We start from the raw sequence: 14,193 nt of genomic DNA on the forward strand, positions 1-14,193 counted from the left end.
TATGAGCAGAAATGAGCGATGCGAAGAATGTAACGTGTCGTGTAGCAGGAGTACTGGGTTTGACTGTCACGTGATAAGGGTGTTAAAAATTGTCGTTTTCCGCCATGTTGACTCCGCCGGCGGTAATCTGAAATCCGCGCTCTGAACGGGTTGGACCTCTCCTCTGTGAAAGTGAACAAGCTTTCTCCACACCAAAGGATTTTCACTCGGTTTCTGTAATCAAAAGGTGAGCTTTGACTTCTAAAGAGCCATTCTTTGGGGAAATGAAATAACAGAGTTATCTTATCAATATTATCTCATCTTTTACTGCATGCAACAATACTCACGTAAGGGAGAGAATTACGAACGTGGATCCCGTAGGCCTGGTTTGTATATTGTTTGTCTGTTCTCTAATCCATGGAAAACACAAATGTAAATAATCTACGGTCGCTTGGGTAGATTTTTATCTGGTAGATTGTTTGTGTTTCGAACGTGTGTGCCAACTGGACGGGAATCAACTATCGTGAGTTAGTATACCGTCAGTGGCATTGATATTCAATTCCCTGCACTAAACATTCCCTTGCGTTCGTAAAGACGCGATTTTCTTACGCCGCTGATTCTGTGTAAGGTCTAACAATCGAAATAGGCATTTTGGAGGAGGAATTGTATTTCTCTGTCAGAAATCATAGAAATATATCTACTAAATATGGACTACACCAAACTGAAATTTTCCGGTCGATTGTTGTGAAATTCGCAGCACAATTCAGATGTCTTGGTTAAATATTTACTTCTTTTTAGACCACCTTGTTCTTAAAAACCAATCAATGCAAGCTTTTGTCTTCTAAGTAGACTTTCTCTTGCAAAATACATTAGTTAGGATAAGAATCATCAATTGCGCAAGGATATTATGAAAGTAAGAGTATTTTTCCTTGCGGAATCTCTGTATTTCTAATTAGGGAGAAATCTCAGTCAAATGTGAGCTAGCAGTAGCAGCAACAATTAACGTTGTTTCACTTTCGTATGGTAGACTAATACAGCAGATGACTTCACGCAAATTAAAGAAGAGAAAAAAGCACCGGTAAAGTACGACTGTATCTAAAAGTGGAATGAGCAATCGGTTCGATATTCAGTCAGTACAAGGTTCAGATGTTTAAGTTATCACATTGCTTGGGTTTAAATTTTCTATACTTGATTTAAACTCTCTTTAGATCTTTCTCGTCCTGCTGATTTGTAGTGAAACAACTCCAATTTTCAATTTCCCTTGAGGGAAAAAATTGTACTTCAGCAGTTTTAATAGTTTTCTCCATAGTACATTTACATATGATAAATGATCAGAGCTTCTTCATCGTTCCTTCAAGTGCAATCTTGAGAGTTACTTTAGTGACAATGAGTAACTGTATCTGTTGTAGTTCAAAGTTTTCTTGTACTGGGTTAAAGTTCTCTAATCAATGTGATATTAATTTTTCTTTATCTCAAATTCATGGTTGTCTCGGAAAAAGAGGTAAATAAAAATGAGTCTGGTGTGAAAAATTGTTAACCAAGATGAAAATGGAACCACATTACAGATTTAAGCTCAGTGATGTTTGCCAGCAGAGTTGAAGTTGTTGTAATTGTAAAGAAATGAGAAATGCCCAAAGATTTGCTGATTGATCATTTGGTTAAAATAAAACAATAGAGATTATGTTTGCAGGCATAAATATATTTTCGGCCTGATTCAGTGTTTTTTTTTTCCTTAAATTAAAATCCCCCAGTGAGCAAAGCTGGCTGGAAATTATAAAATCTTAACATTAGAGTTTTAAAAAAATCTTGGTAGAAATAAGAGGGAAGTCAGAGTGATTTGAAAATAATTTGTATATTGGCTGCTTACATTGCACAAATGTTTGATTTTCATTTCTTATTGATTTAATTTCATGGCTTTGAAAAAAAATTAAGCATGCCAAATTCTCCATTCAAGCTCGTTAACCCCTTAGAGTGACTGGCGTCAAATTTCTCACTATTTCACCCCGGAATCAAACAGTAAGGTCGGGAGAGTACAGGAACTGCACACCAACTATAGAAGTTCTTGATTGTTAGGTAAATTCTCCTTGTCAGCACCTTGGGCAATGTTTCAAGGACAGTATGGAGAATATGCATACTGATGTTAGGGTGTAAAGGGTTAATTGCCGCACAATTCCTGACAAAGTGATATTATTCATGAATTGTCTCTTATTGCAGATGTCATACACCAATGCCATTGCTCTTTACGACTACAAAGCCACGCAGAATGAAGAACTCTCCATTAAGAAGGATGAGAAACTGGTCATTCTCGATGACAGCAAATCTTGGTGGCATGTGGAAAATTCAAAGCATGAAACAGGATATGTCCCCTCCAACTATGTGAAAAAGAGCAAACCTAATGCCAAAAACTGGTTAAAAGTTTAGGACCTGGAAAATCGTCAAAGGAAAATGGAGCTATGAATTCACCTGGTGAATACTTTGTTCCACAGGATGTTTTAAATGCATTAGAAACTGTAATTGCTAAATTCAATTTCCAGCCACAACATGATGATGAACTTGTATTGAAGAAAGGTGACAGAATAACTGTTCTTGAGAAGAAGGAAGATGGCTGGTGGAAGGGAAAAATCGGAAAAGATTCAGGCTGGTTTCCATCCAATTATGTACTTGCAGAAGAGAACTCAAAAGTTGCTAAATCTATCCCTGATAAACCAGTACTTCACAAAGTGAGGACACTGTATAACTTTGATCCGAAAAATCCTGAAGAGCTTAGTTTTAAAAAGGATGAGATTCTGGATATAATTGAGAAACCTGATGATGACCCTGAGTGGTGGGTCGCAAAAAAGTCAGATGGTTCTTCAGGACTGGTCCCTAGTAATATATTGTAAAAGTAGACAATGAAGGCAAAATGCCAATGCTGAATGCTGAGCCAGTGGCTGAAAGTAAAGAACCACGAAAAGCGATTTTGCCTCAGCATAATAAACTTCCATTTGTTGATGAGGCATGGTTTTGGGGGAAAATCACCAGGGTTCAGGCTGAAAAGATGTTGAATAGAAATGCAGCGGATGGAGATTTTCTAGTAAGAGTCAGTGAAACTCAGGTAAGAAGTTACACCTTCAACCTTTAAGTGTTACTAGCATGATATTTCTCTGAACAATGTTGCTGCTGAATGGAACTGTTTAATTCAGATGAACAAAGAAAATGATCAGTGGTGTAAGAAGCTTTTGATTGTTAAACAAATTTTCCTGATCAGCGCCGTAGGAAATTTCTGGAGAACAGTATAGAAAATATGCATGCTAATATTAGATTAGAGGGTTCTGCAGGATTGTATAATTTCCTGTAAAAGTTCTCTGTTGGGCTCTCAGCTGAAGCTTGATTTTGTGGAACCTTCTTCCAGATAACAAAAGTTCATAACCCTCTGACCCCAAGAGCGACTAACATCAAATTTCTCTTGACAGTATTACCCCTAAATCACTCATTGAGGCTGTGAGAATGAAAGAAATGATATCCAACTGATAGAGCTCTTGATTGTTTTAAACAAATTCTCCTTGTCAGCACCTTAGGAAATGTATGAAGAACAGTCACTGTCACTGAGTCTGCCATGGCTACACATAAGTTGCCTTTTAGAAACAGATCCATAATTAGAGAGATGCGGGCAAATGGAAATATACACAAGAACAGGACAGAGATGGAAGCAGAGTTTTTTCTCTGTTCATGTTCCTTAGCAGTTTCATTTCAGGGTCTGCTGTTGAAGCTTTTCTTTGGTTTTTCTCTCAAAGATGCTTAATTGCTGAAAAAATATTGTATTAGGTCCCAGAGATGAACACAACATGGTTGATTGTTTTTCAAAACTAAAGCACAATTATCCTATTTTTTTCTTTTGTCTTGCTAGGAGGGAGGATATTCAGTGTCCATGAAAGCTCCAGACAAAATCAAGCATTTTAGGGTAAATTTTACAGATGGAAAATATAAAATTGGTCCACGAAGCTTTGACAGAGTGGAAGACTTAATAGAACATTACAAAAGGAATCCCATCTTTACAGATGAAGCTGGTAACAAGATGTTTTTGGTTAAACCCTTTGAGGAAGGGTCTTAGTAATGAAGATTTCCTTAAACATTTCACAAAATTTTGAACAGAGCAAGAAGCATGATTTCATTTGTCTGTTGAATAATTGATGTCTTTGAGACTTAACAGAGAAAACTTATCAATGTCTACTTTGAAATTTCCATTACAAAGCAGAAATTTTCTGTATTGAAGTGAGCATTCACTTTACAAAAAATGTACAAATTAGTCTGCAAACTTTGAGAAAGGGTATATTGTATACCCTATCAATTCTATGGCAAGGAATCCACTAAAAGTCTACCAAGTTGAAATGAGCTTGGAGAGTTCATACACAATGATACAATTTGTAGACAAAGTTCAGTGACTTCTACAGGGCTGCTAAACATCTACTGACAGGCCAAATCATACTTGTGAGACAACTTTGTAACTACTTAATGGCCATCTGAGTTGGGACTATTAGATTGCAGATGCAGCAAGAACTCTAAATATTTAATATTTACTTACAGTGACTCTGGATTCTGACATGCTTGAGTTTTGTGAATGAGCAAGTTTACTTTCAATAATGTACATGAGAAAATTACTTGCTTCTGATTGGCTTAAAATGAGTACATTCTCATGTAATACAAATGCAAAGTTGTATCATAAGTGCAAATTACAAATAGCACATACTTGCTTTCAAAATTTCATCTGTCTTGCCTTTCTGTGATGTCTTTCCATGCAAATTTTTAACAAGTAATACCATGATTTCTCTTGCAATTTGGTGTGATGAGCACTTGTAAATTTTTCAAAGACTACAAATTGCACATGCCCTACAGGCCTGTGCAATTTTGTTGTCTTCAAAAAATTTACTCATTCTTGGATAGTAGTATGTCCACAGGCACAGCATGTAGAGAGAGCTGAGTATGGTAATAATGTCACAGTATGCTAAAAAATTAGCATGACAAAAAACTAGTGAAAGTGAATTTAAGTTTGTTCTAAGTTCTAAGTGGAATTTAGTTTTGACCTTAACTGGTCTTAAATCAAGATGTGATTAAGTAAAATTAAGATTTATGGGAGGTCATTGCCTTGTATAAGTTGTACATATATTTGAAGCTCATCGGTATGTTAACACAGCAAGGCTCAAATGCAGAACTGATTTTTACTGCATTTTAACAAGGTCCCAGTTTGTTGAAATGAAACTCTGGGATTGGAAAGAAAGTTAGCAATTCGATAAAGGTTAGTCAATGGTCACATGAGCTACCAATGTCGATATGAAGTGAAAAGATCAGGCCCCGGTTGTTGAAAGGTTGGATAATGCTATCCACAGGATAAAACTCTATCAGGTGGATAAAGCTAAATTGATCCATTGGGTAGCGTTATCCGCGTTTTAAATAACTGGGCCTAGGACATTAACTAGCTTGTGTCCTTTTCAGCAATTACTGTACATTTTAGTGAAGAGTGTGTTCAAAATTCAAAAGATGAGGGGACTTAAGGTTTATAAACAATCTTTTTTGTACTCAGACAACATAGATTAGGAATACTATTAGACAATTGTATACTCTTTTGTAGTAAAAAAGATAATTTTGGTCTGGCAAGGGGATAGTGATCCACACTCTTTTTACAATGAGGGTTACTTAGCACTTAACTGGAACATCCCTTACTGAGGTGAATATAATATAGACTTAAGAATTACTCTCCAAAATGGTTACTACATACTTTCTGGTTGTTTTAACCCTTATCTCAAAGCAGTGATTAAAGTATAACTTCTCCCTATAATATCCCATACATTATTCAGTAGACAGGTAAGGAGAACAGTCAAACTTATCAAGTAGAAGTTGCTATATAACACTAAATTCTCGTAACTAGTTGTCAAGTAATTGTGTAGCAGCCAGAAGGGAGAGTTAACAATCGCATCTTGGGAGTTACAGGGTAAAACAGGTGAATGACACAAGTAGAGTGTTGTTGTCATAGTTATTGGTAATCAAATGATTTTGTGGGCAATAGTCCATTTTACAGTTGTATGCTTGGTTGCCAAGCCTTTGAACAGGAGTGAGGCTAAGGGTGACCTTGTTATGATACAAACCTTGCTGCTTTTGAAATGCAAATTAATTTGTTATCATGCTAACTAGATTCTGGTCTCTAACACAACAAGGTCACCTTCAGCCTCACTCCAAATCAAAGGCTTGGCAACTAAGTACACAGCTGTAAAATGGCCTATTTCACATTTCTATGGACTAGCATTCCATCCCAGACAGAAAAGGGCAATCACACATTCATATGCATTCGAAATTGCTTTCACAATCATTTGATTACTTGATAAAAAACACATTCAATTACAATTTCCCACACTACATTTCAATCGTTAGGGAATACTTGACTTCGATGCATACTATTACACAATTATTTATGTAATTAACTATACCAAAACAATTCTTGGTTTCCTCAAGCTCTGTGAATTCTGTTGCACTATCTTGTGCAACTTTTTCTGTGGATACTCGAGTGTCATTTACTTCTCATTACTTTCTTGTAAGGATTTGAGCTCACTTATCTTGTAAACTTTCCTAAACCTTTATATTGTGTACAGTGGGTGGTCTATTTGAAGGACTGCAAGTTTAATTATGTAGGTTTAATAAGCCGAATGCTGTGTACAATGTACAGTACCAAGGAATATACGAGAGTGAGCAAAAATTTTTTCAATCTTCAAAATTTGCATTAATTTATGCATGTACTCTGTATTTATTCAAAAGCTTAGGTTGAAAAAATTAGTTCTCCTTGACCATGCAGTATTGTTTTAATCAGTTTTATAAATGGAGAGTTTTAGAAATGTAGCAGTTATTTCATGCATTAGTACTGAGCAGATAGCTTATGCACTAGGAATGATTAGACTTAAAATGCCAGCTAAATGACTCGTTTTTAAGTAACATAATGGAAACTTTAGGAGATAAAAGTAGTGTGAATTAAAGTTCCTTTGATTTGAATCTTTGTTTAAATGTGGTAGTTTCTTTTTTTCAGTAAAATCAATTGGTTTCTCTACTGTACAGATTCCATGCTATTCCAGATTTTTTTGGTGAGATCCTCTGGGATCATTTTCCATCTCTGAATCATGTGTAGAGCTGATGAGTACTCTTGATGGGTTAGTCTGATTATGCACGTGAGAGTAGTCTTGAGAAGCACTATGGTTGGTAGCTGTGACTGATATCTTGAAAACATAATGACGTAACTACCAACAACAGCCTTTTCAGAACTACACTCAGGTGATGGTTGGAGCTCACAAATTATTTTCCTCAAGCTTTCGGAAAACTGTTTGCCTTTTTGGAACAAATAATTTCTAATAATTTCGTTAAACAAATTTTTTGCACTAAATGGAGGCAATTCTTCATATCTCAGACATCAGTTTGCAGAATTTATCTAAATGCATAACCCTAGATTGAACATGTAGGCAGGACCTTTGGATCAAAAAGGACACAAGTTGACTTCCATTGGTTTTGAGCTTAACACTGTAAAACGCATTCATCACTATTTAGAGTAATTTTATTTTATTCATTTTTTTCTGGCCTTTTTACTGTACATGTAGTTCCAGAGTACCACAGTTACATAATAAAGCTTCCAATTGCCTCCTCTGTTAAAATGATTCTACATTAAAAATTAACATGCACGTAACAATAGTAATGTTACACCGACTTATGTTGAGTCTTTTAAAAATCAGATTTTTACATCTGTAATATTTTGATCTTGGATTTACACTGTATTTACAGAAATCCTCTGACAGACAGTCGCCATATAGAACTAGATGCTGTAGTGAATCACTACTAACAACACTTGATCAAGGCTAAGACTGTGACAATAAAATATTTGTGGCCACATTGACATCATTGTTACTTGCCGTCAGGGCATGGAGGACAGCCAGCCTAGAGAATCCCATCTCCACCAAAGTCTGAACCTTTCACAAACAATGAAAAATTGATTGAGCTCAAAACAGTCATTCAATGATTGAAGTGTGTAAACATTTCAATTTCAAATAAGTATTACTACTCTAGCCTGTCCAAAACCACTTCTTTTTGTTTTTTCTTTGAGGGAAAAGAGCAGCATATAGCCACCCTCCAGCATCATTTTCATCATTAGCTGTGATTTACCTTCCCGTGCATCTGTGTTCTTTAGTTCATCCCCACTTAGATAATGATGTAAGAGAAAAAAGGTGGTCTGTGAACAGGCTGGTGATGATCAGACCCATTAGAGCACATTCAGGGGTTTGAAAATGTTTCGAAGCAGGAGTCAGACTTTGCAAAAATGATTGTGAAAAGTTCAATAAGGGCCAAAAGGTAATAATTTCCACCAGAGCAACTAGCAACATGTTATCAAGTAACCAGTGGAATTTGCTTGTTTTGAAACCCCTGCATATTAAATACTTGTGTTGTAAACTTCCAACTATCCTCTGTAACTCTCACCATGGGTTCTGATGCATGTTTCAAAACTTATCAACACCTTTTAATCCTAAAATTTTGCTCAAAAACGATTACCTGATTCCACTGTTCACTTCTGCCTCACCTTCCAAACCAAGCTTGAAAAGAGGAACTTTACATTGTCTTATCTTTGCAAACAGTTACGGCAAAATATGCTACATTTGCCACAATCTGACTCTTGAGTGGTTCAAAGATTGAAAGCAACAATTTCTACCAACCTGTTCTTCTGACACTTCCACGGTTGGTTGCTGAGGTATGTTAGCATTGTCTACATCAGCACCTCTGTCATGCCAGTTATTCAGTGGAGGCGGGGGTGGCGGCTGCTGGCCACCTGCCCCTCCCCAAAGCCAGCCTCCTCCCCCAGGGGGGAGGAGGACATCAGCATATCCTTGGCCTACTCTTGGAGGACCCTAGATGACATCAAATATTTAAATATAGATGTTACTAAAAAATTACTTTTTGAACTTAATCCTTTGCCTGCTTAGAGTGGCTAGCATCTAATTTCTCCTCACAATATTTATACCCCTGAATCACAAATTTAGGTTACAAGAATAAAGAAAATGATCACCATCTAAAGAAACCCTTGATTGTTAAACAAATTCTACTTGTTTGCACCATAGGAAATATATAGGGAACAGTATGGAGAATATACAAACTGATGTTACGTTGTCCATTTACAGTGGAAACTTGTGAGGGGAGTTGGGGCTGGATGCTCAATAAATAAGAACATGGATTTCTACACAGGAAGGTTTATCATTGCTGACCAACACTACACTGTAGCATTGGCTTTACAAGGTGCTTTACACTACATCATTAACCCTACCTTGGTATCAGTTGACTGTTTTTGGGTAAGCAGAGGGAAAGGTGCACAGCTGCACAGATACTGACATTGATCCATCAGATGATCACAGTGACTACATTTTGTGGAAAAATAGGGTTGGAACAATTAAATATACACACCCTGTTTCTAAGATGTCCCATTCTTGCCCTCATTGCTTGCTGCTCATAATGTTCCACTTGCTGTGCTCTCTGTATTTCCAGCGTTGCACCCATCGCATAGGGCTGAGTAGGGGGAGTCTCTGTTGAAAACAATCCACCAAATGCTCTGGACACAGCTGACGTCAGGGATTCTGGCAACTTCAACCACTGTTGAACTTGAAATAAGTTGAACCTATAAATAAATCCTGCTACCTGTAAAATAGGGGGAGAACAAATAATTTTAATATTTCTTGGATGCGCAAGTAAGTGGTAAATGTTATTACTGTATTTTTTCAAGACTTGTATCATGAAATCAGTGGTTACAACTATAAAAACTAATAATCCTCTAAAGTGATATTTTTCTTTATTCTCATCACTTGTCTGCTTGATATTGTAGGGAGAGATTCTGTTTTGGCCACTCATAGGAGCTATAAAGATTATTCCATGGAAAGTGTGCGCAGACAAATTTTTAATCACAAGTTGTGATGCATAAAAAAACAAATGAGTGAGCAAAGTGAACAAGTGACTTTTCAGATGCATTCCACCAGGTGAATAAAAATCATTCAAGCACTTTCCATGGTATACTATTTTTATTTCATATATACTCAGGTTTCCTTACTGACAAACACATTTTAAAGATTGGAGGCAAATGACTGTGAAAACACATTGTCCGTCCAGTCAGAGACATAAACAATAGTACTCCTTAGCATTAACCTCAGTATATGCCAAATAAAAAGGGTTAACAACTTGTAGAATTTTCTGCACTTACCACCCCACAAATACCAGCCAAGAGTGATTCCTTATTAGCTAACAGCATCTGTATGGAAACATATGAATGACTTTTAATATAATTATTTTAAAGATCATGCTTTAAAACCATGATGAATAAATTTAGCAACAAATAAATTAACTTTACATCTTTCCCCAAGAATAAAATCTTGGGTATTCAGGATCATCTGGAAAGATCAGGAAGAAATTGGGAATTCTTCTGTTTTCCTAATGCAACCCAAAACCACTACATAGCAAACAATTACACCTGGTGCAGGGACCAAAAGGAAAACTACTTACCTGAAGTGCCATGGAGTAAATAAATATTTTTCCCGAGATTGGGAATCCAATGAAGGTGATAGCATCTGATGCTGGGACATCATAGAAATACTTGACTAGAGTTGCAAACAGCACTCCAAAACTGTCAGTGTTGAAGGACATGTAAGGAAAATACTATAAGCTTAACCCTTTACACCCTAAAATCAATATGCATATTCTCCATACTGTTCTCTGTGCATTTCCTAAGGCGCTGATAAGGAGAATTTGTTTTAACAGTCAAGAGCTTCTTTAGCTTGTGATCATTTCCTCTCTTCTTGTAAGCGTAAGGTGTGATTCAGGTGTGATATTGTGAGGAGATATTAGATGCTATCCTGGTAACCCTTAAGTTATGGTAATGAGATTTATTCATGAGCCACAACAGACAGGCTGATTGGCTAGTTTGGAAGTGATTGGCAAGTATTATTCCCCTCTGAGCAACTGAAGGGAAAAATTACAGCTCACTAGTTTATTTTCTGACCATTTTTGGGTACACTGACAGAAATAAACTATTTTTTGGTTCTAATAATTGACATCACTTTTGGTGAAAGTAGTGGATATTTACCTCAATGCTTTGCAGCTTGGTACATATAAATATCCACCATTATTCACCTCCTTTACAGTGAATAACCCTTTATTAAAGTCATGTTAAAGAATTTGATGGAACATAATTTTTAGCATGACCACATGTTTTAAAAGACAAAAAGATACAGTCCTGCTGGAGGAAGTCCTACTTCATGTCCGAAATGTTTGAGAACAGCTATTGATGTAAGTTGAAGTCCAATTGCAATTACAGAGGTACAGAAAATATATGACTGTAAAGATAAAAAATAATAAGTAACTTGACTATACACAAGAAAAAAATTCTACAACCAATGAAAAATTACCAGTTAAATCATTCAGTCTCATCAAAATCAATATATTAATCGAAACTTGAACAAAATTATTGAATGTGATTCATTATCAGTAGCCCGATTTGAGTACTGATAGGGCTATGTACATGTCATGCTTGTAATTGGACAGTGTAAGAGGATAATAAGCGCATCATGCCAGTGTAGTTGGACAGTACATGTCACATGCATGTACTGTTCTCATGCATTTTACCAAGTTAACTGGTGTATTTATTGATTGATTAGTAACACTGGACACCTAATTGTCAACCAATTCTCTCTGTTATTATACTTGTGATTTTTTTTTGATCACTTACATTATTACAGACTGAATTGCACTCCACTCAGCCCTATAACCATTAATTATCACTTACTGCATATCTTTTAGATCCAAATCGTCTCTCAAAGATCCGGAAAGAATAAAGAAGAAATGAACCACAAATCAAATTTCTAGTATTTGAATAGTAAAAAGTTGAGGTCAGAACTCGCCATAACTGAAAAATGAGAAAAAATAAAGATTCATCATCATCATCATCATTTCATTTGCCTTTTACACACAAAAAAAAATTATTGACAGCATTATAATCTATAGAAGGCAGGGAGACCCAGGAAGCCACCAGGCTTATGGGAGAGGCCACCTCACTTAAAAGTGCTGGGAAAGTACAACTTGGCCAATTCAGTGATTATTTAAGTAAAAACCCTTGCATTTTCATCTTAAAGCTAAAAAGATTTGACAAACAAGTGACTGAAACAAGAAGATGGTTCCCAATTTGAGGACCTCAGTAAAGAATTGAAAATTACTTGAGATTTGTATGAAACAATGCATTAAATAAGATTACTTATGTACGGATTCTGCCAGTTATGGGAAGTATAGTTCTTATCAGATTTAGATTCTGTCAGGCCTATAACTCAGCTTCAAGCTTCCATTTTAGTACAGTCCCATACTTCATTATGCATACAGCTCTAGGATAAAGAAAACAATAGATTGCCTTTGGGACTTGGGCTTTATTTGAGAATAGTATTTAGTAGACTGAAATTTTTCGGTAAAATTTCCGCACAGCCCAATACTTCACTATGCATTCAGTTCTTGAATAGAGAAAACAAGGACTAAAACAATACATTGCCATTGGGAAAACAGATTTGTTTTACAGTAGTATGGGGCTGTGCGGAAATTTTACCAATTTTTCCCCTACAGTCGTTGATTTTCATCACGTCTCTGGCCATCTTACGTCTTTGATGCAATCAGTGTGTTGAAAACTAACCTCACAGAACTGATGACCGCAGTAAATAACTATCATCAATAGTAAGAATGAAATTCGAACTTCACCTTTGAGTTATGCACAATCTGGATCCATGGATTACTTGAGAACAAGTGTCTTGTGGAGGATACAAACAGGATGTTGAAGAACGAAGCTGTTCCGGTTAAGACCAAGAGGCCTTTACTAAACGGCGCATGGTCTAAGAGGAAAAACATATACATTCATTTATATAACATCAACACCTGCTGCACACCAAAATACAAAGTCAACGAACTCATCAACAAAAGGAAATTCAAGGTTGTTATTACGAGCAGTTGTCAGGATACTTACAGAAGCCCGTCGAAGAAGCACCAGGGAACATTTAATAGCGATTTTATGAATGCAATGATACCTTTCCGAATTTCTAATCCTCTTCTGAAAGCTAAAATAAGTTTTCCTGAGCAAACAATGCGAAAACCCGCCAATTTTGACCAAAACAAGACAAAAATATCTAATTTTGAGCAATGCCTTCCTTTTCAATACGCATGTTTTTGGATTTGTATCCTCTGGTCAAATCATTGCCGGCTCGATATTAAACTTCAAACTTATGCCCCATTCACACCAAAGCTTAAACATGTTTAAAAGTTGTTTTGTTAAACACAGTTTAATTTTTTTTTTCTTCATAGAAACTATTTAACCGAATATTTTTGACTTGAATGTAGCACATTGGAAATGCAAGTTAGCAAGTACTTGAATCCAATGGAAAATCAAGTTTTTCAGTTCTCTGTTTATAATTTTCATTCAATGAAAACCAGTTTAACAAAACATGTTTTGCTGGTGTGAATGGGGTATTAATCACGCAAACGTCACTGTATGTCACGCAATAGGAATACTAGCTTTGCGCCTGGTTTACACGACAACAATTCGACGAGCCTCATGGCATAGGAAGGTTATGACGTTATTTTATAGAGTGAAAAGAGTCGTTACATACTGAAACCTGACGCTGAAAATCCCTGAGTTTATACAACTTCGTAAGGGGTTGTAAGAGAGCTTTCATATCCAAGGGGGCCTAGAACCGTAGTAGAAAAAAAGCTTTCGAACGAGCTCTAGCAGTACTGATCGAATTACGTTTTGCATTTACCGATTATTAACTCAGCTTCAAAAATTCATATTAACTCTAACCGATTTCAATATATTCGGAACAGAAATTTCATCAAAAAACTAACACGAGCAAAACTGGAACATACCAAAATGGAAGTTTGGACTTCGCCTGAAGTCTGACTTTGCGATCCTCTTAATAAAATTTTTGTGTCGAATTCACAGGAGAATTCTTGTCTCTCAAAACAAGGAAAGCTAAAGGGGGACTTCTATCCGAGGTGGCTCATAATCAATAACTAGCTCCGATTAAAAAAAATCGGTGAAAAATTAAAAAATATTGATACTAGCGTGCTACGAGGAGTTATTTTGAGTGACGTCGATGCGCGACGGTAGCTCCACAAGTGAGGCGCCTTACTCATGGAGATCTTTTT

The 14,193-nt window shown here is 36.3% G+C and overlaps 2 protein-coding genes across 2 annotated transcripts; one reads left to right on the forward strand and one right to left on the reverse strand.

Moving 5' to 3' along the window:
- The first annotated feature begins 91 nt into the window (after positions 1-91).
- LOC131783450 (SH2/SH3 adapter protein NCK1) lies at positions 92-6,993 on the forward strand. The gene is given in 5 exon segments (XM_059100208.2): positions 92-226; positions 2,194-2,386; positions 2,389-2,847; positions 2,850-3,073; positions 3,866-6,993. Coding segments are annotated over 4 exon segments (1,080 nt in total). The 5' UTR covers positions 92-226; the 3' UTR covers positions 4,070-6,993.
- Positions 6,994-7,530: 537 nt separating this feature from the next.
- Positions 7,531-13,209, reverse strand: LOC131783449 (uncharacterized). Its single transcript, XM_059100207.2, has 9 exons — positions 13,016-13,209; positions 12,754-12,884; positions 11,801-11,920; positions 11,248-11,351; positions 10,522-10,642; positions 10,223-10,270; positions 9,436-9,666; positions 8,694-8,885; positions 7,531-7,955 (listed from the first exon to the last, which is right to left on the reverse strand). The coding sequence occupies exons 1-9, from the start codon at positions 13,044-13,046 to the stop codon at positions 7,845-7,847; spliced, it is 1,089 nt and encodes a 362-aa protein (XP_058956190.2). The 5' UTR covers positions 13,047-13,209; the 3' UTR covers positions 7,531-7,844.
- Positions 13,210-14,193: the final 984 nt, after the last annotated feature.

Source organism: Pocillopora verrucosa, chromosome 6, assembly GCF_036669915.1.
Source record: "Pocillopora verrucosa isolate sample1 chromosome 6, ASM3666991v2, whole genome shotgun sequence".
NCBI lineage: Eukaryota > Metazoa > Cnidaria > Anthozoa > Scleractinia > Pocilloporidae > Pocillopora > Pocillopora verrucosa.

What these genes read in the sequence shown, in the direction of transcription:
- LOC131783449 (XM_059100207.2), bottom strand. Translation starts at nt 13,046, where the DNA reads ATGTTCCCTGGTGCTTCTTCGACGGGCTTCT. An exon ending in TGGCTGGTATTTGTGGGGTG is followed by an intron (nt 9,667 to 10,222) that starts GTAAGTGCAGAA and finishes CCTATTTTACAG; the next exon opens with GTAGCAGGATTTATTTATAG. An exon ending in TGGGACATCTTAGAAACAGG is followed by an intron (nt 8,886 to 9,435) that starts GTGTGTATATTT and finishes GATGTCATCTAG; the next exon opens with GGTCCTCCAAGAGTAGGCCA.